Here is a 23,341-nt window from a genome sequence, read left to right as displayed (position 1 = left end):
AACTTTCAAAAGTGACCAAAACATCAGCCAGAAAGCATTGATAAAGAAGTCTGGTCTGTGGTCCCCACCTGCAGAACCACTCCTTTATTGAGGGTGACTTGATAATTGTCAATAATTTCCATCTGTTGTCTATTCCATTTGCACAACAGCATGTGAAATTGATTGTCAATCAGTGTTGCTTCCTAAGTGGACAGTTTGATTTCACAGAAGTTTGATTTACTTGGAGTTATATTCTGTTGTTGAAGTGTTCCCTTTATTTTTTGAGCAGTGTATATAGCACACAAACCAAATTAAGGAGGAGAAAGTGCTGGGGGGAAAAACACCAAAAGTTCTTAAATATAAAGAGTGAAGGCTTAAGCTACTCATGCACATTCGATGAAATCTGTGAATGCTACCCCATTTTGTAAGATCTAATAACAATTACATTTAACCCCTTAACTCACCATGCAGGAAAAATCATTGAGCAGGTTGGGATGTGCATGATCACAGGGTGCCATTGCTGCCATGTTTTATGTGTTTTACTCCTGTAAAACAACTTCAAACTGTGCTTCATAGGAAACCACGATCAGTGCTACATAATGCAATAGTGTGGTATTGTAGACAATATATTGCAATACTACAATTTTGTAGTATACGGTACAAGCAATCAAGCAATCTCTTAAGAGGAGTAAGATATAAGTGAAAAGTGAAATTAAAAGTTTTTAAAAATATTTAAACAAAACATGAAAATTAAAATCACCCCCTTTTCTTAATTTACAAAAGAAAAAATAACTATATTCTTTATTGCCATTTCCGTAGGAGTCCAATCTAAGAAAATTTAGAATAATTTAACCCATATGATAAACATCTACCCCCACACCCAAAACATTAATATTTTGGTTATTGTTGTCTTTTCTACTCCTACAAAAAATTCCTTAAAAATGTATCAAAATGCTTTACAAATTATGCCTCTAAAATCTACAGCTTATAAGTTAAATGATGGAAAAATAAAAAAGCTATGAGTGTTGGGAAATTGTGGCACAAACTGAAAGGTTGGTATGCCATAATTGTACTGACCTCGAGAATCATGTTCCCAGATAATTTTTAATGCACAATAAATGCAGCAAGATGGAAACACAAAAATAATTATGCAATTATGTTCTTCTCATCATTCATCTCACTTCCAATATTTGTTTACAATTTTCAGTAGGGGGGCGGAGCCTGAACGTTGGTGGAGCAAGAAGCAGGAAACCTGAGTTCCCGGACAAATGCACCAAAAGAGGCTCTAATATCACCAGAGCCTTCTTTTTATACCATCCCCGCATTACAACCCAAACCAAGACCCCACTGGATCGCATAGACCCTGGGTGGCGAGTCACGTTCGGGATAAAGAAGGGATTCATCTAACTGAGGCCCTGCAGGCGGGAGATTGCCGGAGTGGCGGAAGGATATACTGCTAACAGCACCATCGCCTCGGGCAGAAGACTTCACCCCTGACCTAAGGCTGTCAGATAAGAGAGACCCCGGAGCTAACCCTCCCCTGCAGATAAGGTACCATTGCGAAATCCCCAGACCAGGACACACAAAATAGCTACTGTTCTCATAGCTGGGGGACGGCTACAGAGAGTGTGTATCACGCCGCAGCATTGAAAATAGTCCCGTCGGGCTTGCAGAAGACACGCGGCCCGGGACCTAGAATAGACGTGCAGCGGCACGCTTCAGCCTCCTCCCCTCTCTGCAATCAGTGAGAGAGATCTGAGGGATTCAAGCGTCTCCGGGAGCTGAGGTAACGCTGAAATAACAGAAGCAAGGTGACGGAGTGTCTTGAGCGGGGGGGTCTGATTCAGGGGACAGAGGATCAGGAGAGCATGGTCATTCTCCCTAACTCCGTAGCAAGAAAGGAGATAATCAATTAATCAAGTGGGGGCCTGAGACTGTCTGACCCGAGGGGTGCGAGGAGAGAAGGGAGTAATATAAGGAGCCTTAGATCTGTATTAAGCGCTCCCCCCCACCAGTGCTGTCCCTACGTCTTTCCTCCCCCCCTTATCTGCTTTCTAATTAACCCATGTTATACCTAGCTGAACGGATATAAGAGAGGATTTTCTGGAAAACCAGCAGAAAGTGGTTATAGACTGCCATCTAGTGACCAGAGCCAGAACGACATCTCTTTCCATTGTTTATCACTTATAAGACTGGGCATAAAATGGAACATTAGCTAAATTCATAGCCAGCGAGAGGAATTCTAATCTTCAAACTGCTCTATTCTTCTCTGCTTTAGATAACTGCAAAAATGGGGAGATCCAGCGTAAAAACGCAAAAGAGCATGCCCAAACCTACAAAGTCCACTACGCAAACGGACATGGATGACTTTCTTAAAAAACAAAAGGTTCCGTCAGATTCTCCTAAACCACCCAAGCTTCGTGATTTGACCTCATTAGAAGATTCAGATCCTGAGCCGGAGAGTGACTCTGACACGGGCAGCACAGCGAGAGAGGCCTTAGTCACTCGTTCGTTCATCAAACGTATATTGTCTAAAGCTCTTGAGCCAATAGGACAAGAACTTGCAGAGATAAAACACGACCTAAAACTTCAAGGCCACAGACTTGAGACATTGGAAAATTCGCAAGTTGCCATGACACAAAGTTCGAACGCTGTACTAGACTCTTTAAAAGTCCATGAACTCCAACTACATACAATTCACACGGTGCTAGAAGATCATGAAAACAGAGAACGTCGTAACAACATAAGAGTTAAAGGCCTTTCTGAAACGGTGGCCTTAGAGGCGTTATGGAAAGCAACACAAGAGATATTCAAAGATCTACTTAATGAATCAGATCCACAGGAAATCGAACTGGTGAGAGTACACAGAGCATTGCGTCCGAGGCCTTCTCAAGGGGAAACTCCACGAGATGTGATCTGTCGCTTCCTCGATTATCGAGCAAAAGACTTAGTTCTTCGCAGAGCGCGGGAGGCGCAGGAGATCTCGTATGAAGGCTCACAAATTAAACTTTTCCAGGATTTATCGGCTAGCACTCTCAGGAAGCGGAGGATCTTGAAACCGTTCACTGAAGCATTGATAAAAAAAGGCATCCGTTTTAGATGGTTGTTCCCGTTTGGAGTACATATCACAAATGGAGACAAAGGTATCTCAGCAAGAACATCACAAGACATCAAAGAGGCATGTGAATCCTTGGGGATTGAGCTGGAGGCCTACCCGGACCTGGAGTCCTTCCATTCGGCGACCCTATTGCACCCGCTACCAGATGAGCCGGCGTGGCAGATAGCCCTGACGCCAAAATCACAAAGGCTGAAAAGGAAGCTGACAAAGACCTCGCTTCCTAAGGACTCCAGAGACAATACTTGAACTTTGGGTTAGACCCAGATTTTGCAGTTAAGTTTTCTTGGTGTCTACCCCAGTTGGGGTATTGAGTATGGTTGAAGCAAATCTGATGGGGTTGGCGTGCTTTTCCAAATATGGGTAAGCACTGCTGCCACATCTATCCAATAATTCGTTGTAAGGTTTCAACCTAGATCTAGTTACAGCCCAAACTGGGCATTCTCCTAGAATGGAGCATTTCATATTTCATATTTAGTTTATAAGGTTGATTGGAATTTTCCTCAAGCTGGCACTCTATGAAACAATGTCAGTAGGTAACTATGGTACGTTGGCATATTGGTCAATGATATTGTGCAACATAATAACATGGATAATGTTAATATTGTGTTCTCCCCCTCTTCACCTTTTTGTTTTCTCTACCCTTTTCTTTCTTTCATCTGGTCTACTTGTCCTAGACCCCCTCCCCACTCCCATAGGCACAGGGATTCGTCTCCGTCGTGAGCTGCAAGGATGCTGCTGTGTACAGAAACATGATGGATTCGGATAAGGTACACACATTCATCTCTTTTAACGCACATGGGCTGAATTCTCCAAACACTAGACGCCACACATTACAACTATTCAAAAAACAGCAGGCAGCAGTATTGCTTATTCAGGAAACGCACTTCAAACCGGATAAATTGCCCTCCTTTGAAAGCTCGATATATGATAAATGGTTTCATGCGACAACCACCCAGTCCGGTTCCAGAGGAGTGTCAATAGCAGTGGCAAGGGGAGTGCCCTTCCAGCTAAGAGAAACTATGGCGGACCCTCAGGGTCGTTACATCTTTGTCAAAGGTCTACTAAACGGTGCCCTTGTAACATTGTGCAGTTTATACGCACCAAATAAAAAACTATTGAGATGGGTACTCTCAACACTGAAAAAAATTGATGGCTTTAGAGAGGGTGCATTGATAGTGGGTGGGGACTTGAATGTTGCATTAGAGCCTTTGCTAGACACGACCAAACAGAAAAGTTCGCTCTCACCTAAAGATCTTTACAGAATAAAGTCACAATTGGGATCTCTACAATTGATTGACACATGGAGATATCTAAACCCCTCTGACTGAGACTACACCATCTACTCCCACCCTCATAACTCTTACCACCGTTTAGACTATATTTTTATATCCAGTAAAATGCTTGCCAATATACAACAGGCGAAAATAATCCCGAATATTTATTCCGATCACTCTTCGGTTTTGTTAAAATTCTCATTATCTAAAGCCTTTCCCCGACATAGAGTATGGCGGCTCAATGAGTCAGTACTTGGAAGTACCGAGGTACAGACACGTATAAACAAAGTGCTTTCCCAATATTTTGAGCAAAATGCTTCACCAGAAATCTCCTCACAGATACTATGGGAAGCACATAAGTCAGTTGTCAGAGGGGAGTTGATATCTATCACTTCCTTTCTAAATAAACTGCAACAAAAAGAAATCCAGGATCTTTATGATAGTATATCACAGCTGGAGCTTACACATAAACATAAAATAGATCAACATAGCTTAGAGAAGCTGCAACAAAAAAGACAGCAACTTAAAGACATATTAAACTCGAGATCTGCTAAGCTCTATGCAACATGGAAAAACAGAATGTACGTCCATGGAGACAAAGCATCTAAATTAATGTTATCACAACTAAGGAAGCGGCAGTCACGTACGCTGATTAACTCAATCAAGAATGAACAAGGGTTAAGCTCGCAAACTCCTGAGCACATGGAGCGGGCATTCCTTGACTACTATAAGAAATTATATAATCTCCGTCCGGAAGATAACGCCGATTCCGCACTTAAAAGAAGCATGGACACTAGGTCCTTCCTAAGCACTTTAGATCTGCCTGTCTTGTCTGATTCCCAAAAACAATATCTCACTAGACCTTTTTCACTAGGGGAGTTGTAGTCCGCCCTGTCAAAGTGCCCGAAGGGGAAAGCGCCCGGTCCAGATGGATTCTCAGCACTTTACTATAAATCCTTCTCTGGCCTCCTACTCCCACATTTATTGAACGTTTGCAACGCAGTTTTACAAGGCCACCCATTGCCAAACCAAATGCTTACAGCCAGAATATCCCTAATACACAAAGAGGGGAAGGATCCTGAACAATGTAGTAGCTATAGGCCAATCTCTCTCCTTAATGTGGACCTAAAAATCCTAGCAGGGCTGATGGCAAAAAGAATGGCCGAGTCATTGCCAAATTTGATTTCCTTAAATCAGACCGGGTTTGTGGGTGGAAGGGAGGGAAGGGATAATGTCCACAAAGTATTACACCTTCTTCAATACGCAAAAAATCGTAAACTCCCATTGATGCTTCTTGGAACAGATGCAGAGAAGGCCTTTGACAGGGTGGACTGGGTATACCTACGGGAAGTGCTGATCAAGTTTGAGATACCCGAAGCGTTTATAGCAGCCGTAATGGCAATGTACGATAAGCCCAAGGCACATATTAGGATTAACGATTTTACAACAGATGCATTTACTATAAAGAACGGAACAAGACAGGGCTGTCCCCTATCCCCGTTGTTATTTGTGCTAGCAATGGAACCTCTCTTAAAGGCCATACAAATACATGAGGGAATAGAGGGTATTCGTATCAATAAGACACACTATAAAATAGCGGCATTTGCGGACGATCTCTTAGTCTTGATGACTAATCCTTTGCTGGGACTTCCAACATTGATGGATCTCATAGATCAATATAGCAAAATTTCTAATTTTAAAGTAAATATGTCTAAGTCGGAAGCGCTAGACATACATATATCCCCGAATACCTTAGCTAAACTAAAAAGTACATACCCATTCACCTGGCCAAAACAATATATCAAATATTTAGGTGTAAAGATAGGAAGATCGGATAGAGACCTTTTTCAACATAATATCCCCCCCCTAATTGCCTCAGTAGAAACCATCATGAAATCATGGAGGGACTCGTATGTGTCGTGGATGGGAAGGAAAAATTTACTGAAGAGCCTAATCTTACCCAAGTTCATATATATCTTCCAAATGCTCCCTATAACCATCCCCAAATCGTATCTTCTTAAAATTAATACATTATTCCGCAGATATGTTTGGAAAAAGCAAAAGCCCCGATTAGCATACAGGACATTAACATTAAACAAATCGAGGGGTGGGATGGGTGCACCAGACATAGTAAGGTACTACCAAGCGACAATGCTTACCAGAGTGGTAGACCTGTTGCGGTCTCCTAACAAAAAGCAGTGGATTGAGGTGGAGGAAGCCCTAGCACCTTATCCCCTGAGATCCATCCTTTTGGCATATCCTTGTAAAAACATAAACAAAAATTTACCTAATATACACACCAAAGCTACCTTAAAATTATGGAAGGGATTGGTGAAAACTCTAGTTCCCCCTTTGTCCCCCTTACTCAAGTTGGCAGATATAATGCCACATGCATCTTATTCCCGAGACAATGATCTAATCAAACCCGGTTCCCTGGCAAATGTAGCGGTTGATGAACTCTTAACGGACGGGGCACTCCCCTCCTTTCAGGAACTGAAGAAGCAACCAGGGCTTTCCAACTTGTCCTTTATACAATTCGGCTCTATAAGAGACTCCTTGGCACAGTATCTTTTAGGAGCAGACGTTACCCGCCCACTGACTGCATTTGAGACTCTCTGTGCAACAAAGGATAAACCCAAAAAGATAATGTCGTCTATTTACCAGGTTTTAAATATAACTGACTGTTGCCTCAAAAGAGCCTATATAACACATTGGGAAAAGGATTTGGGATACAAGTTTACCCCAAATCAAATATCACACATTTATAATTCTTCTCATGGCCCATCACAATGCGTTAGAGCACAAGAGAATTCCTTTAAAATAGTCGCCAGATGGTATATTACACCACAGCAGAACACTTATTGGCAGACGGGGTCTTCTACTAGATGCTGGAGATGCTGTGACTCGGAGGGAACATACTTACATATGTGGTGGTCCTGTCCACCCCTGCTGCAGTTCTGGCGACTAGTAGGGGATTATATCGGGGAAATTGTGGGCAAAAAGCTTACATTGACACCGGAGATAGTGCTCTTAAATTTTCTGTCACCGACTGGACATAAGAATACTGCTCTGTTGACTCAACACATTCTTTCAGCAGCGAAACTTTTGATACCTATGAACTGGAAGACAACTACCACTCCATCTATATCCCAATTGCAAGAGAAGGTAGATATGCTATATCAAGTAGCCAAACTGGCTGCCTTGGTGAATGGCTCACTTTCAGCTTTTGAAAGAGTATGGCACCCATGGACCCGATTCAGATCCATTAGTAGAAGTTGATAAGGCTATAGTGGCCTCCTTGCTCGGCTTTATCAGAGTGGACGAAACCCTTGTTGCCTAGTGTTCCCCTCTCCCCCCCACTCCCCTTACTTCCCCTATATTCCACCCCTATCTCCCAACTTCTCCCTCTAATTACTTGACCTCCTGTCCCTTTACTCCCTATACTGTTTTTTTTCTCTTTTCTTCTTTTTTGTTCTTCTTCATCTTTGTTTGAAATCATGGCATATGTGATGCAGCAGGGGCGTGTGGATGGGAAGAACCCAGATTTGAACCCAGATAATCTTGCTACTGGAAGTTCCTTTTAGGCTGTTGTTGTCCTTAAACTTCTATATATCAATAGTTTTTGCCATGAATTGATATTTCAAACCATCTGTTTAACTCCCGAAAAGTGGAATTTGTAGGTTATATAATAATTTTGTAAGCTACTTTGTTGATTGCTTTCTTTAGGATGTAACTTGCAGATTTCAATAAATAAAACATTAAAACAAACAATTTTCAGTAGAAAAGTTTCATGAAAAACTCCAACTTAGCCATATTAGGTCTTTTTATGCATGACAAGTCAATAGAAAAATGAAAAAAGACACAAAAAATTCAAATGCAAAAATTTAAATCAGCTGCATCGTTAAGTGGATAATAGCATCTGTCTGCCACACAGCAGAAATAAATGAGCACATTGGACTTTAACCTTCTTGATTCTTTTCCTACAGGATGTAAGCTCTGTCAGAAGTTTCTAGCTGTCACTTAAGTTCCCTCTCTCCATGACAGTAAATGGATCATCCAAGCATTCATCTTTTTGGGGCAGTAAAATGAAAGAACTGTCAGACGAATGAGCATTATGTCAAAAGTAATGTGTGTAATCTGCTGTTTCTTGTAGTCTTATTTGTAGTTTTGTGGTTTAATATGAAGGGTGAAAAAAAGGAAAACAATTTTAATCCGCTATCTTAAAGGGAGTTTGCCTGTATGGGCATGCACGTCATAGAAAACTGAAAAAAATGATATGTTGATATCTGCAATCTGATGTTTTAATCCAGAGAAATTCATATTTTTCTTGTACTATGGGCAGGACATATATTTCCTGGAGAATCCACCTCCAGAGCTTATTTTAAACAAAAGGGGAGTTACCAGTGTGATGAGTAATGGCGACTCTCTGCTTTCCTGATGCAGTGACATACAGAGCTGTGTGTGATTAAAACTGGCACATATGCAGGTTACACTCAGCTCCAGCCTCCAGCTCACAGGCAGACAGGGTGGTAATATTGTTGCAATACAGCAGAGCTGTGAGAACTGCAGCTGCTAACACCTTTGTTAATTGACAAAGTCCAATTCTACTGCCCTGAGCTAGTTACATGTCTCACACTGGTAATGCCCCATTTTATTAAAAACAAGCTCTGGAGGCAGATTCTTATGCAGATCAGTGTTCAGCCCTTACATCTTAAGAGCTCATTTACATATAAAAAACATATCTGTGGGATAAGATATCAGATTGCAGATATCAAGATATCACTTTATTCAGCTTTCGACGACCTACATGCCCATATAGAAGATTTTGGAGAGATGATCCTATTGACAGATTGCCTTTAAAAAGTAGCAGCAAAATGAAAAATATTTGGGAAAAAGATCTTATATTTCTATGAAAGGTGATTGATGGAATATTAATGAGCATTCATTAATCTTTAGTGTGCACAAAAAAGTCCTCTTGTGTCAGTCCTTTTGCATAAAAATATTTTAAAACAGTCTAAAATCTTGTAAAATAACAAAAAAATAATACCTACCTTACCAAGCACGAAGTTTCCCAATGGTCTTTCCATCGTGTTCCAGTGCTAAATGCCCAACCACGAAAAGCATTAACTCAAACATTCACATGTTTGGGTCAGGAAGTGAGGATATCACAGCTGGAGCTGGAAGTACAGATGGGAAAATTTCCCGCACTAAAGCAGAAGCAGATCAGTGCAATCTAGTCTACAATTCTATGTTGTTTTCAAAATGTTCATACCTAACTGGATAAAGACTTTATCTTCATGGTGCTCAAATTAACTGTGACCTATCCCACTGTGAGAGACCGGATAAGTCAGGAGACTGTAAAAAGTAAATTAAAATACAGTAGATCTTTTTTCAGTTAGGACACCACATGGCCATAATCATCACTTTTCTGTAAAATTGTAAATGTGATGAGATAGGGTGACTTAGCCTCTTAAAAGGAAACTTTCAGCAGGTTTTTGCTATTTAATCTAAGAGCAGTATAATATACTTTTCCTTCATTTTCCATACTCATGTAATACTGTAATCATGTAATACTGTAATCCTTTTTAAAGCTATAGTGGATTAAGTGTTGCTTTTTACCACAAGCTACATCTTTAGCTACATTTAGCCTCTCTGTTAAATCATAGATTTTTGGTGATTTCCTACACTTGCATCCCTGCGTTATAAATAGAATGCATGCTTCTTTTCTTTTATTTTGTTTCTTTTACAGGCATTTTGTGTGATGGATTTATTGTATTATTTTGCGCAAATATTTACATTATTTGTATTGTCACGCACTTTGCACTTCAGTCAGTCTATTTGTTCCCCCTAGTGAAGTTCAGAAGCCTCTGTATTTTAACTATTAATTTTTTACAAATGTCTAAGAAAATTTGATATTTTAGGATTATACTCTATGAGCACTTAGTTCTTTTTTTGGTTGAACTTCTGTTATTCAGTTTGACTCAGTTGTTGGCAATCTTGTATAAAATGCATAACCTGGGAGCAGTATATTGTAGTGCAGAGACCCTGATTCCATTAATGTAACACTTGCTGGTCTGTTTGGTGTAGTATTTGATAACATCAATTATTTTATGAGCAGGATATTATCACTAGATAGCTAATTGTCTTGCTTCTAAAGCCCCGTCACACACAGCGATCTTGTTAGTGAGATCGCTGCTGAGTCACAAGTTTTGTGATGCAACAGCGATCTCACCAGTGAGATCGCTGTGTGTGACACTTACCAGCGACGGGCCCCCCTGCCGGGTATCACTGATCATCCTGGAATGGCCAGGACATTTTTTTGATCCTGGTCTCCCGCTTGCCAGCACGCATCGCTGCCTGTGGCAGGCGGAAGACCAGCGATCAGCGAGGTGGCGCTGGTAACTAAGGTAAACATTGGGTTTCTAAGTGGTGCGCAGCGCTTAGAAACCCAATGTGTACCTTAGTTACCAGCGCGCTGGTGCAGGGAGCTGGTAACCAAGGTACACATCGGGTTTCTAAGTGCCGCGCGCCACTTAGAAACCCGATGTGTACCTTGGTTACCAGCTCCCTGCACCAGCGCACTGGTAACTTAGGTACACAGTGGGTAACTAAGCGACATGCGTTGCTTGTTACCCGTGTGTCGCTGCTGCTGATCGCTGGTGAAGCTGCCTGTTTGGCAGCTCACCAGTGATCATGTAGCGACACACCAGCGATCCTGACAAGGTTATATCATTGTCGGGATCACTGGTGCGTCGCTATGTGTGATGGGGCCCTAAGTAGTCCTCCATACTCTTCAGCGTTTTAAAGTCCCACGTTTACCTTTTCTATCTACAACGATGAACAAACACTTGTGTATACAGATTTGGAAGCACTGACAGTTTTTCTTACTCCAGACCAGTGGTTACGTGATTTCTGAGTGTAGGAAGGGACTAGAGCTGCTGAATCCTAGGAGACTCTGTCAGGTCTGCTATGTAAGTAGAAGACTGAAAATCCCCTGTAACTGGGGCATGTATATCAGCCCCAGTTACAAAGAAAATAAGCAATGGAAAGAACATATCAACATTTTAAAATGCCTCTCTAAGGTTTTTAACCCCTTCAACCCGATGCCTGTTTTCACCTTCCTGACCAGGCCAATTTATACAATTTTGACCACTGTCACTTTATGAGGTCATAACTCTGAAATGCTTCAATGATTCCTGGTGATTTCGAGAATATTTTCTCATGCATACATGACTTTATGTTAGTCGTAACATTTATTTGATATGACGTGTGTTTATTTGTAAAAAAAAATGCAAATTTGGCGAAAATGTTGAAAATGTCGCAATTTTTAAACTTTTAATTTTTATGCCCTTGAATGAGAGAATCATATTGCACAAAATAGTTAATAAATAAAATTTCCCACATGTGTACTTTACATCAGGACATTTTTGAAATATGATTTTTTTCTTTAGGAAGTTATGTGTTAAATGTTGACCAGCAATTTCTAATTTCTTCAAAACGAATTGCAAAACCATTTTTTGAGACCACCTCACATTTGAAGTGACTTTGAGGGGTCTATATGACAGAACATGCCCAAAAGTTCCACCATTCTAAAAACTGCACCCCTCAAGGTACTCAAGACTACATTCAAGAAGTTTATTCACCCTTCACGTGTTTTACAAGAATTTTTGGATTGTGGGAGAAAAAAATAAACATTTACTTTTCTTTCACAAAAAATTTCCTTTAGACCTTTTTTTTGCTTTCAGAAGGGTAACAGGAGAAAATGGACCATAGATTTGGTTGTGTAATTTCTCCTGAGCATGCCAATACCCCATATGTATTAGAAATCTACAGTTTGGACACATGGCAGGGCTTGGAAGGGAAGGAGTGCCATTTCACTTTTTGTATGTAAAATCTGCTGGCATAATTAGCAGATGCCATGTTATGTTTGAAGAGCGACTGATGTGCCTAAACAGTGGAAACCCTCAACAAGTGACTCCATTTTGGACACCAGACCCCTTAGCGAACTTATCTAGACATGTATTCAGCACTTTGAACCCACAGGTGCTTCACAGAAGTTTATAGTGATAAGCCGTGAAAATAAAAAAGATCACATCTTTCTCAGATAAATCCTTTTTTAGCTCTAAATTTTGTATTTTCATAAGGGTAACAGGGGAAATTTATCCACACAATTTGTTGTGCAATTTATCCTGAGTACATCAATATCCAATATGTGGAAGAAAACAACGGCAGGGCTTGGAAGGGAAGGAGCGTCATTTGACTTTTGGAATGAAAAAATTCCTGGAATAATTAGCAGACACCATGTCATGTTTGAGGAGCCCTTGATATGCCTAAACAGTGGAAACCCCCCAACAAGTGACACCATTTTGGAAACTATACCCCCTATGGAACTTACCGTATATACTTGTGTATAAGCTGACCCATGTATAAGCCGACCCCCTAATTTTTCCACAAAAAAATGGGAAAACTTATTGACTCATGTATAAGCCGAGGGTGGAATCCATAGACTATGCCCCCATATGCTGCTCCATAGATTATGCCCCCATATGCCTCTCCATAGACTATGCCTCCATATGCTGCCCTATAGAATATGCCCCATATGCTGCTCCATAGAATATGTCCCCCATATACTGCCCCATTGAATATGTCCCCATATGCTGCTCCATAGAATATGCCCCCATATGCTGCTCCATAGAATATGCCCACATATGCTGCCCCATAGATTATGCCCCATATGCTGCTCCATAGAATATGCCCCCATGTACTGCTCCATAGACTATGCCCTCATATGCTGCCCCATAGAATATGCCACATATGCTGCTCCATAGAATATGCCCCATATGCTGCTCCATAGACTATGCCCCCATATGCTGCTCCATAGAATATGCCACCATATGCTGCAAAAAAAAGCCATATTCACCTATCCTGGGTCCATCACCGCTGTCTGCCGCTTCTTGTGTCAGTGACTGTTCAGCCAGCAGAGGGGCAGCGCGCACTAATCAGGTCACCACGCCCCCTGCTGCCTAAACGTCACTGACACAGGATGCAGCAGAGACAGCGGTGAGAAGCAATGGACCGGGGGACAGGTGAATAACGCTATACTCACCCATCCTGCTGCGGTCTCTGCAGCCTTGCTCGCTTCTCCACTGTCTCCCTTCCCTTCCTGTCTTCAGTGGTCATGTGGTACCGCTCATTACCACTTATGAATATGCACATATTCATGAGTGGTAATGAGCGGAACCACGTGACCGCTGAAGACAGGAAGTGAGACAGTTGAGAAGCGAGCGAGGCTGCAGAGACTGCAGCAGGACAGGTAAGAATGATCTCTGACACCCCCGCTCACCCGACCCCAGGTATATGACCTGTGTATAAGCCGAGAGGGGGACTTTCAGCCCAAAAAAATGGGCTGAAAATCTCGGCTTATACATGAGTATATATGGTATCTAGATGTGTATTAAGCACCTGGAACACCCAGGTGCATCACAGAAGTTTATAACGTACACTACCGTTCAAAAGTTTAGGGTCACCCAGACAATTTTGTTTTTTTCCATGAAAACTCACACTTTTATTAAGCAAATGAGTTGGCAAATGAATTTAAAATCTAGTCCAGACATTGACAAGGTTAAAAAAAAGGTTTTTATTTAAAATAATAATTTTCTCCTTCAAACTTTGCTTTCGTCAAAGAATGCTCCCTTTGCAGCAATTACAGCATTGCAAACCTTTGGCATTCTGGCAGTTAATATGCTGAGGTAATCTGGAGAACTTTTATCCAGAAGCCCCTCCCACAAGTTGGTTTGGCTTGATGGGCACTTTTTGCGTACCGTACGGTCAAGCTGCTCCCACAACAGCTCAATGGGGTTGAGATCTGGTGACTGCGCTGGCCACTCCATTACAGATAGAATACCAGCTGCCTGCAAAAAATAAGCCACCATACAGCTCCATCAGCAGAAATATAAAAAAAAGTTATAGCTCTCAGAATAAAGTGATGCAAAAATAATTATTTTTTCTATAAAATAGTTTTTATTATGTAAAAGTGCCAAAACATAAAAAAATATAAATTAGGTATCGCTGTAATCGTACTGACCTGAAGAATAAAGCGGTCTTACCAATTTTACCACATGTGGAACCGCATAAAAAACAAAAATCAATTCCTAAATTGCTGGTTTTTGTTCATTCTGTCTCCCAAAAATCAGAATAGAAAGTAATAAAAAATGTCATATGCTCAAAAATGGTACCAATTTAAACGTCAATAAAAACGTCAGCTTGTCCCTCAAAAAAACAAGCTCTTACAAGACTCTGTGGGGCACAATAAGGAAAAATTATTGCTATCAAAATATGGTCATGCAAAAACTAGTTTTCGCAATAAAAATAAACTTTTACTGTGTGACAGCAGTCAAACATAAAAACTCAATATAAATCTGGCATCACTGTAATGGCAGTGAAAAATAAAGTCGCCTAACATTTATACTGCAAGAGGCATAGCATAAAAAACAAATAAAACTAATTCTTTACATGCTGTTGATTTTTTCATTCTGCCTCCCAAAGAATGCAGTATGCTCGGTGCACATTTATCCTGCGCTCTGCATTGAGCACTTACATGGGGATGTCCATGTAAATCTCTGAAATACGTAATTCAGACAGAACCCTCAGCGGAAAATTCCCTTTAATGAGGCAGATGAAGGCACTGTGGATGCCATCTAACCTGTGATCCGGCAGTGTCCAGTTTTTTAGAATTGCATAAAAGTGCCATCGGCCACAGTTTTGTGTGCCTCTGAAAAGGACACCGCTGAACAGAGGCCAGATGGAGTCCATTACAGTGAATGGATCCCTTGGGGGCCTCATCTGAATCAAGTCACTCAGAAATTTAGATGGAAACCCCAAAGAAAGTGGTCAGTATAGAGTAACAGATAAATGTGATCCCAAACGTTATGTAAAATGTTACCAGTAAAAGCTTCAACTCAATCCACAAAAAAAGCAAGTCAACATTCAGATCTGTCATCTGTTAATGGAAATATAGGGCACTTCAATGTTACTGGTAGCATAAAGGCTCTGAAAAAGCTAAATGGCTCCTCACTCCCCAAAAGAAATTCAGCAAATTCTCCTCTCCCAAATCCAAATGCCCTTCCTCCCTTCTGAGCCTCAGTGTGCCTAAACAACATTCAGTGCCCACCTAATTTACAGGTGCGTGTCTCCAGAAGCATGAGCTGGACATAATGTACTGGTGACTGCAACTTACTTTTCACTAGAGTATACTGCTCACTACAACGGCAGTTTGCAATTTTCACTCAGCCACATCCACTGTTGCCTGATTCTTGAAAACACCCATGGAGTCAAAATCGTCACGACAACTGTAGAAAAATTCCCAAAGAGTTATAATTTCTGAAATGTGGTCACTTGAGGGGCTTTCTGATTTTCTAGCACTTAGTGGCTCTTTATATGGAATCTGCAAACTTGTCTAGAAAAATCTGTGCTCCAGGAGGCATATAGCACTCTGTCCCTCCCAAGTCACTCTGGATGGCAAAGAAGTGCTGTACATCACATATGGGGTATTTCTACATTCAGTAGAAATTGTGGGACAAACTTTGGCGCTATTTTTATCTATTTTGCAGTTTGAAAATGTAAAACGTAGGGCTAATGCACAATCTTAGTGGTAAAAATGTAAATTATTTTTTCTCCACTGCCAATGGTATAAATGTCTGTGACACACCACTGATGTCAATATACAGTAATCACTGCAACCCTAGATGAATTCATTGAGAGGTTTAATATGTAAAATGGGGTCACTTATGAGAGGTTCTGCTGTTCTGGTACCTCAGGGGCTCTGCCAATGTAATATGGCACCCTCAAAAAAGGGCAGCAAAATCTGCACTGTTATATAGTGCTACTCCCCTTCTGAGCATTGCACATTGTCTCAAAAGAAGTTTTTGACCACATACAAGTGAACTCAAGAAAAACTGTTCAAAAACTTTGGGGTGCATTTTCTCCTTTAGCCCTTGTGAAAATACAAAATTTGTAGCTAAAAAAGATTTTTGTGGGAAAAATGTGATTTTTTTTTATTTTCAAAGCTTAGCGTTATAAACTTCTGTGAAGCACCTGGGGCTTCAAGGTGCTCAATACACATCTGATAGGTCCCTAAAAGGGTCTAGTTTCCAAAATGCTGTCATTTGTTGGAGTTTTCCACTGTTTAAGCACATCAGGGGCTCCTCAAATGCGACATGGCGTCCACTAATTATTCCATCAAATTTTGCATTCAAAAAGTAAAATGCACTCCTTCCCTTCTAAGATGTATGTGCCGTGTGCCCAAACAGTAATATTCCCCCACATATGGGATATCGGCATACTCAGGAGAAATTGCACAACAAATTGTATGGAATGCAAAATATGGAAGATTTCCTACAAAGATGTGTACTACTCCCTTCTGAGGAGAGCATAAACAGGCTCTAAGAAGAGAAGAAAGAGAAGTGGGAGGCCCTGCTGTACAATTGAGCAACAAAACAAGTACATTAGAGTCTATAGTTTGAGAAATCGATGCCTCACAGGTCCTCAACTGGCAGCTTCATTAAATAGTAGATGCAAAATGCCAGTGTCAACGTCTACAGTGAAGAGGTGAAACTGGGATGCTGGCCTTCAGGGCAGAGTGGCAAAGAAAAAGCCATATCTGAGACTGGCTAATAAAAGAAAAAGATTAATATGGGCAAAAGAACACAGACATTGGACAGAGGAAGATTGGAAAAAAGTGTTATGGACAGACGAATCCAAGTTTGAGGTGTTTGGATCACACAGAAGAACATTTTTGAGATGCAGAACAACAGAAAAGATGCTGGAAGAGTGCCTGATGCCATCTGTCAAGCATGGTAGAGGTGATGTGATGGTCTGGGATTGCTTTAGTGCTGGTAAAGTGGTAGATTTGTACAAGGTAAAAGGGATTTTGAAAAAGGAAGGCTGTCACTCCCTTTTTCCAACACCACGCCATACCCTGTGGACAGCGCATGATTGGAGCCAGTTTCATCCTATAACAGAACAATGACCCAAAGCACACCTCCAAATTATGCAAGAACTATTTAGGGAAGAAGCAGGCAGCTGGTATCCTATCTGTAATGGCGTGGCCAGCGCCAGTCACCAGATCTCAACCCCATTGAGCTGTTGTGGAAGCAGCTTGACCATATGTTACGCAAAAAGCGCCCATCAAGCCAAACCAACTTGTGGGAGGGGCTTTTGGAAGCATGGGGTGAAATTTCTCCAGATTACCTCAGCAAATTAAGTGCTAGAATGCCAAACGTCTGCAATGCTGTAATTGCAGCAAAGGGAGCATTCTTTGAAAAAGCAAAGTTTGAAGGAGAAAATTATTTTTTCAAATAAAAATCTTTTTTTCGAACCTTGCCAATGTCTGGACTAGACTTTAGATTAATAAAAGTATGAGAGACCCCGAACTTTTGAACGGTAGTGTATATATAGCAGGTCGTTACGGACACGGCATTACCAAATATGTGTACTTTTATTGTTTTTTTATTTACAGAAATGTATTTTTTGGAAAAATATTTTTTTTCTTGATTTAGGGATTTTTGAAAAAACATTTTTACACTTTTTAATATATTTTTTAACTTTTTTACAAAGGTCCCAGGATGGGACATCACTCTATAATGTCAGATCACTGATAATAATAATCCTTATTTATATAACGCCAACATATTCTGCAGCTCTTTACAGTTTAACAGTTCCAAAACACAAGTCATAAGTAACAACGTTAACAATACAATAATTAGAAAAGTTATTTTTTATTTAAGTGCTAAAAAATCTTCCAAACTTTGGTAAAAAAAAAAAATGGGGACATCTTCCGAGACCCTTAACATCTCCAATTTTGGCGATTTGGAGATGAGGGCTTATTTTTTGTGCACTGAGGTGAAATTTTTATTGATCCCATTTTGGTATATATGCAATCCTTTGATCACTCGTTAATGCATTTAATTGCAATGTAGCAGCGACCAAAAAAAGTAATTCTGGTGTTTTTAATTTTTTCTCGTTACGCTATTTACTGATCTGGTTGATTCTTTTGTTATATTGATAGATCGGGCCATTCTGAACTTGGCGATACCAAATATGTGTATGCTTGATTTTTTTTGTTGTTTTATTTTAAATCGGACAAAAGGGGGGTGATATGAACTTTTATTGTTTTTATATTTTTAATATTTTTAAAAACTTTGTTTCACTTTTTACATGCTTCAATAGTCTTCATTGGAGACTAGAAGCTGCAGTTGTCCGATTGACTCTGCTACATATAGGCGATGATCAGGTCGCCTTGTATGTAGCAGAAATGCTTACTTGCTATGACAACCATAAACGTCTGCTGGAAACCTCTGGTTATCATGCCAACCCATAGGTGACCCAAGATCATGTGATGGGATCACCGATGGATGGGATTTCTGGCACGCTTGCTGAAAGTACGAATTAAATGCCTCTGTCAGAGATTAAAAGTAGCATTTAACAGATTAAAAGCTGTGGGTGGATTGCGATTAAATCTGCGGCTGTTAGGGGCACATGCCATTTGTTCAAAACAGCTTGCATGTGCCAGGAAAGATGTGGGCTCAGTGCCGAAGCCCACATCAAAGGGGGGGTTTCCGACGTGGGCGTACTATTATGCTCAACGTCAGAAAGGCGTTAATGGTCTTTTTTGGTCATAAAAAAATAAAATATAAAATGTGAAAAATAGATATGTATTTCCTACATTTTCCTCCAGTATAAAAAAGGACATATAAAAATATCAAAATTAAACCCTATATATCGTGAAAAAAAGAGGCAAAAATTATTTGAATATGTAAAAGAGAAAAAAATTGGAACCATTAAAAGTGCATGTCTGATAAAACCCGAAAATATGCATGGTCAGGAAAGGGGGGGAAAATGGCCAGGTCCTGAACTTGTTAAAAAATTATGCTTAATATAAAAATAAACAATTTTCTGATAGACATTCACTTTGAATCAGAAAAGCAGTTATTAAATTAATCTTTGAAGCTTGATTATTTACTCTTCATGCTACAGTCTATCTACAAGTGTAGGTTAGATATGTTGCTTTGTCCATGAGATATAAATGACATTCAATGCTTCACCTTCACCTGGTTATGCAAAGGACAGACTTAAAATTGATCAATCAGGGAAAGCTCTTTTGTTTGCAATCGAGGGAAAATAACTATGGCTTCATTATGGATTTGTCTGGAGATTCATCTAGGAATGTAAATCACTTCACAGCTATAATGCTTCTATTCATTACAAAGAAATGCTTAAAAAAAGCTGAATCTGGAACAAGTCTCTTGTGTGCTTTAGTTACAATTGTCAGGGATTTCATTATAGCTTTTGAAATACTTTTTTATACTACATTTTTGGCTGTGATGTTCTTGGAAGCTTTTCAACATAATAACAAATAGAAATAACTGGTAAAACAGTAAAAAAAATGTTAAACCCCAAAAAAGAATGAAGAGAATGTGATCTATTGCTGAAAACCTTAGATTTTTTAAAACAAATTACACTATTTTCAATAAATTAAAACACATTTATATTTAACTATAGTATATTATTGGCAATAGAATATTCAGTTTACATATAGAATGCAATTACTTTAAATAATTAGGACTATTGATAAATTTATTCTTAGCTTACTTTCTTGTTTAAAAGGCTTAATAGCAACAATATTATTAAATGTATATTTGAATATTTCCTCCTTTCAGAATTAAAAGAGTTAAAGAGGTTGACCCGCAAGCATCTTTATCACCTATTGACAGAATAATTGTTAACTGTTTAGCAATTTTAGAAAGTCTGACCCCCAGCTAGTTTACCACTGTATACTGTATATTCTTATTGGTACGTGAAACTCTCATTAGATCGTGTATTACCCATCAATGTAATGAGTATGAGCTTATCCTAGTTGTCCTCCAAGACTTTTTGAGACAGAATTATCGGGTATCGGTCCTTTGTTCCTTTGGAGGTATGTCACTGTCAAACGTCAGGGGACAGCATTTATTGCACTCATTTTGCTGACATTGGAGATAAGCAAATTTGTTTTTTAACCCAAAATTGAATTCTCCAGAATTTTCTGACTTGTAGAGAGCTAGAAAAGGCGTTCAATGAAAAAAATATTGATACTCAGCTCACTGCTTAATTGCCCCACCACTGCAGCAGTCCACCTACTTGTCCTCCCCTCCACACGGCCTCTCCTTTTCAATGCTATATGACATTTTTTTGGGAATCTTCACTCTGCAGGAATAAGTAGGCTGCTTCATGATGTGTGTCACCTGAGGCCGAGTCAGCATCTTGGGTGGGAAATGTTGTGATGTCATCATGTCATAACATGCTTTGTGAGGACAAAGCCCTATCTGGTGCATATGAAGAGGGAAGATTCTCAAAGATGTTGCATGCCAAAGGAAAGAAGAGGCTGGTTGGAACATATGACTGGATGGAGGGGTGCAGCATCAGTGAGAAAGGTGAGCTGTGATGTACGCATCAATTGTTTTTACATCCTAATTAATTATGATCTTGTGCCTTGGACCATCCAATTTACCTTAAATAGCTTAGCTTCAGTGCAAATCAAATTTCTTCCAAACTTGAGCGAACTTCCTAGTTCAAATTCTAGCAAATTTGCTCATCACTAGTTGACCTTTTTTGCCTACATGCCCATGATTATTAAACATTCCAGCCCATTTGGCACTTCTAATATAAAATTTGATTTTACAATGACTTGGGGAAAGCAGCAAATTTTAACAAATGCCATTATATTTTACCAAATATTAGAAGCACCCTCAGTGTGGTAATATGGGGTACAGACTAAAGAAATAGCAGTAAGTGACATATGCTTTCTGCTTTGCTATCTAATGCATGTAGGGAAATATCACAACATAAAGGATGTAATTCATTTACTAAATTCAAACATCCCTAATGTTTTCTATTTCATCTTTTAAATGATTAGACAGGCTGAAAAATCCCTGCCTTGGTTACATAATGTACCCATTTATCACGCCTAAGGGCTTAGTGAAATGAATTATGTAAATTACAATATGAAATTTCATATTTTATAAATCATTTACGATTGGTCATATTGGAGGCAAAAATTCTTTCAACTGAAAGCCTGGTAATTATTGTTATAATGTCTTCTGCATTAATTCTAGCTTCACATTCAGAAGCATTTGGCTGAGTATCTCTTCCACTTCAACATATCCAAGGAAATTGCTTAAAAGCTTGGGTTGTGGTTTACATTGCTGTATCTAGATATACTGTTATTTATTCTATTATATATAAATAACTGGAAACGATGGCTAAATAATTACATTTGATTTGCTTTATTACAAGTCACCATTGTATACACATGGTGCAGAACTGTGAAAAAGGACTGCAGCAATATCACAAACAAAATTGTTCTGCCATGATTTTCCATCAATTGCAGCAATAATTATTTGGTAATTTCTGCTCATCTCTTCTCCACCATTCTGTGGCATTTAAATACAACATATACACATTAGATTAACATCAGCCAAACCCAACAGAATATGGGCATTGGCTATCAGTGTATTGTGTAAGAGAACCTCTCAACTCTTGTCAACATGAGATATCAGGAGTAGAGACAGATGGACCATTACTGTGGATTTCCAATGGCAGATACTTTTGTTCTTACTGGAGAAAAACCACTGCTTTCGGACTATGGCAGCAGCTCTTCTCTAAAGTACACAGGAGCATTAGTCTGGGCATTCCTATGACTGGGGAAGTCAGGAAACACAGCTTTTGGCCACATGATCATTCAGTTGACAGCTGTTTAATCTCTATGGTTATCTTTAAAGGGAATCCATCAAGTGAAAAAATACTATTAACCTGCAGATATGTGGCTAATCTGCAGGTTAATAGCATTCTGAAACTGTGAGTCCATCACACTGAAAGCACGGCAGCCATTAGGAAATGAACTTTATCCCTTTAGGCAGCCTCAGGCTCATACATATCCTCCATCCCATAGGCCAGTGCCAATATACCCATCATGCATCCTCCATCCCATAGTCCACTGCCTATATACCCATCATACATATCCTCCATCCCATAGTCCAGTACCCATATATCCATCACAAATCCTCCATCCAATAGCCCAGTGCCCATACACCATCATACAAATCCTCCATCCCAAAGACCTGTTCCCATATAACCATCACACATGTCATCCATCCCATAGTCCAGTGCCCATATACCCATCACACATCCTCCATCCCATAGTCCACTGCCTATAAACTGATTACACATCCTCCATCCCATAGTCCTGAGCCCAAATACCCATCACACATCGTCCGTCCCATAGTCCAGTGCCCATACACCATCACACATCCTCCATCTCATAGTCCATTGCCTATACACCCATCACTCATCCTCCATCCCATAGTCCCATGCCCATATACCCATCATATATATCCTCCATCCCATTTTTCCATGCCCATATACCCATCATACATGTCCTCCATCCTATAGTCCCTTGCCCATGTACCCATCACACATATCCTCCATTGCATGGGCTAGTGCCCATATACTCATCATATGTATCCTCCAACCCATAGTCCCATGCCTATATAGCATCATACATCCTCAATCCCATTGTTCTGTGACCATATACCCATCACACATCCTCAATACCACAGTCCACTGCCCATATACCCATCATACATATCCTCCATCCCATTTTCCCATGCCTATATACCCATCACACATATCCTCCATCTCATAGTCCAGTGACCATATACCCATCACACATCCTCCATCCCATAGTCTCATGCCCATGTCCCAATTACACATCCTCCATCCCATAGTCCACTGCCCAAAAACCGATTACACATCCTCCATCCCATAGTCATGAGCCCAATTACCCATCACACATCCTCCATCCCAAAGTCCAGTGCCCATAAACCATCACACATCCTCCATCCCATAGTCCATTGCCTATATACACATCACTCAT

At 40.1% G+C, this 23,341-nt stretch overlaps 2 protein-coding genes across 40 annotated transcripts in view; one reads left to right on the top strand and one right to left on the bottom strand.

Annotated features, from left to right (window-relative positions):
* PTPRD (protein tyrosine phosphatase receptor type D) overlaps window positions 1-23,341 on the bottom strand; it is a 2,878,718-nt gene that overhangs the window by 1,872,285 nt on the left and 983,092 nt on the right. The window lies entirely within an intron of this gene.
* LOC141086309 (uncharacterized) lies at window positions 1,223-21,587 on the top strand. Its single transcript, XM_073572268.1, has 3 exons — window positions 1,223-1,765; window positions 2,258-3,250; window positions 21,522-21,587. Exons 2-3 carry the CDS (start codon window positions 2,270-2,272, stop codon window positions 21,585-21,587), a joined length of 1,047 nt encoding a protein of 348 aa, XP_073428369.1. The 5' UTR covers window positions 1,223-1,765; window positions 2,258-2,269.

The sequence above is a fragment of the Dendrobates tinctorius genome, unplaced genomic scaffold, assembly GCF_039654945.1.
Source record: "Dendrobates tinctorius isolate UK_male_01 unplaced genomic scaffold, ASM3965494v1 ptg000031l, whole genome shotgun sequence".
Classification (NCBI taxonomy): Eukaryota; Metazoa; Chordata; class Amphibia; order Anura; family Dendrobatidae; genus Dendrobates; species Dendrobates tinctorius.
The sequence above is the reverse complement of the archived record's forward strand: the minus strand, read 5'-3'. Positions and strand labels throughout refer to the sequence as shown.

Bases quoted from the DNA above. Each gene is read 5' to 3' on its own strand.
- LOC141086309 (XM_073572268.1), top strand. From the start codon at position 2,270: ATGGGGAGATCCAGCGTAAAAACGCAAAAGAGCATGCCCAAACCTACA. The intron at 3,251-21,521 runs GCGTGGCAGATA...CATTAATTCTAG, and splicing joins ACCCGCTACCAGATGAGCCG to CTTCACATTCAGAAGCATTT.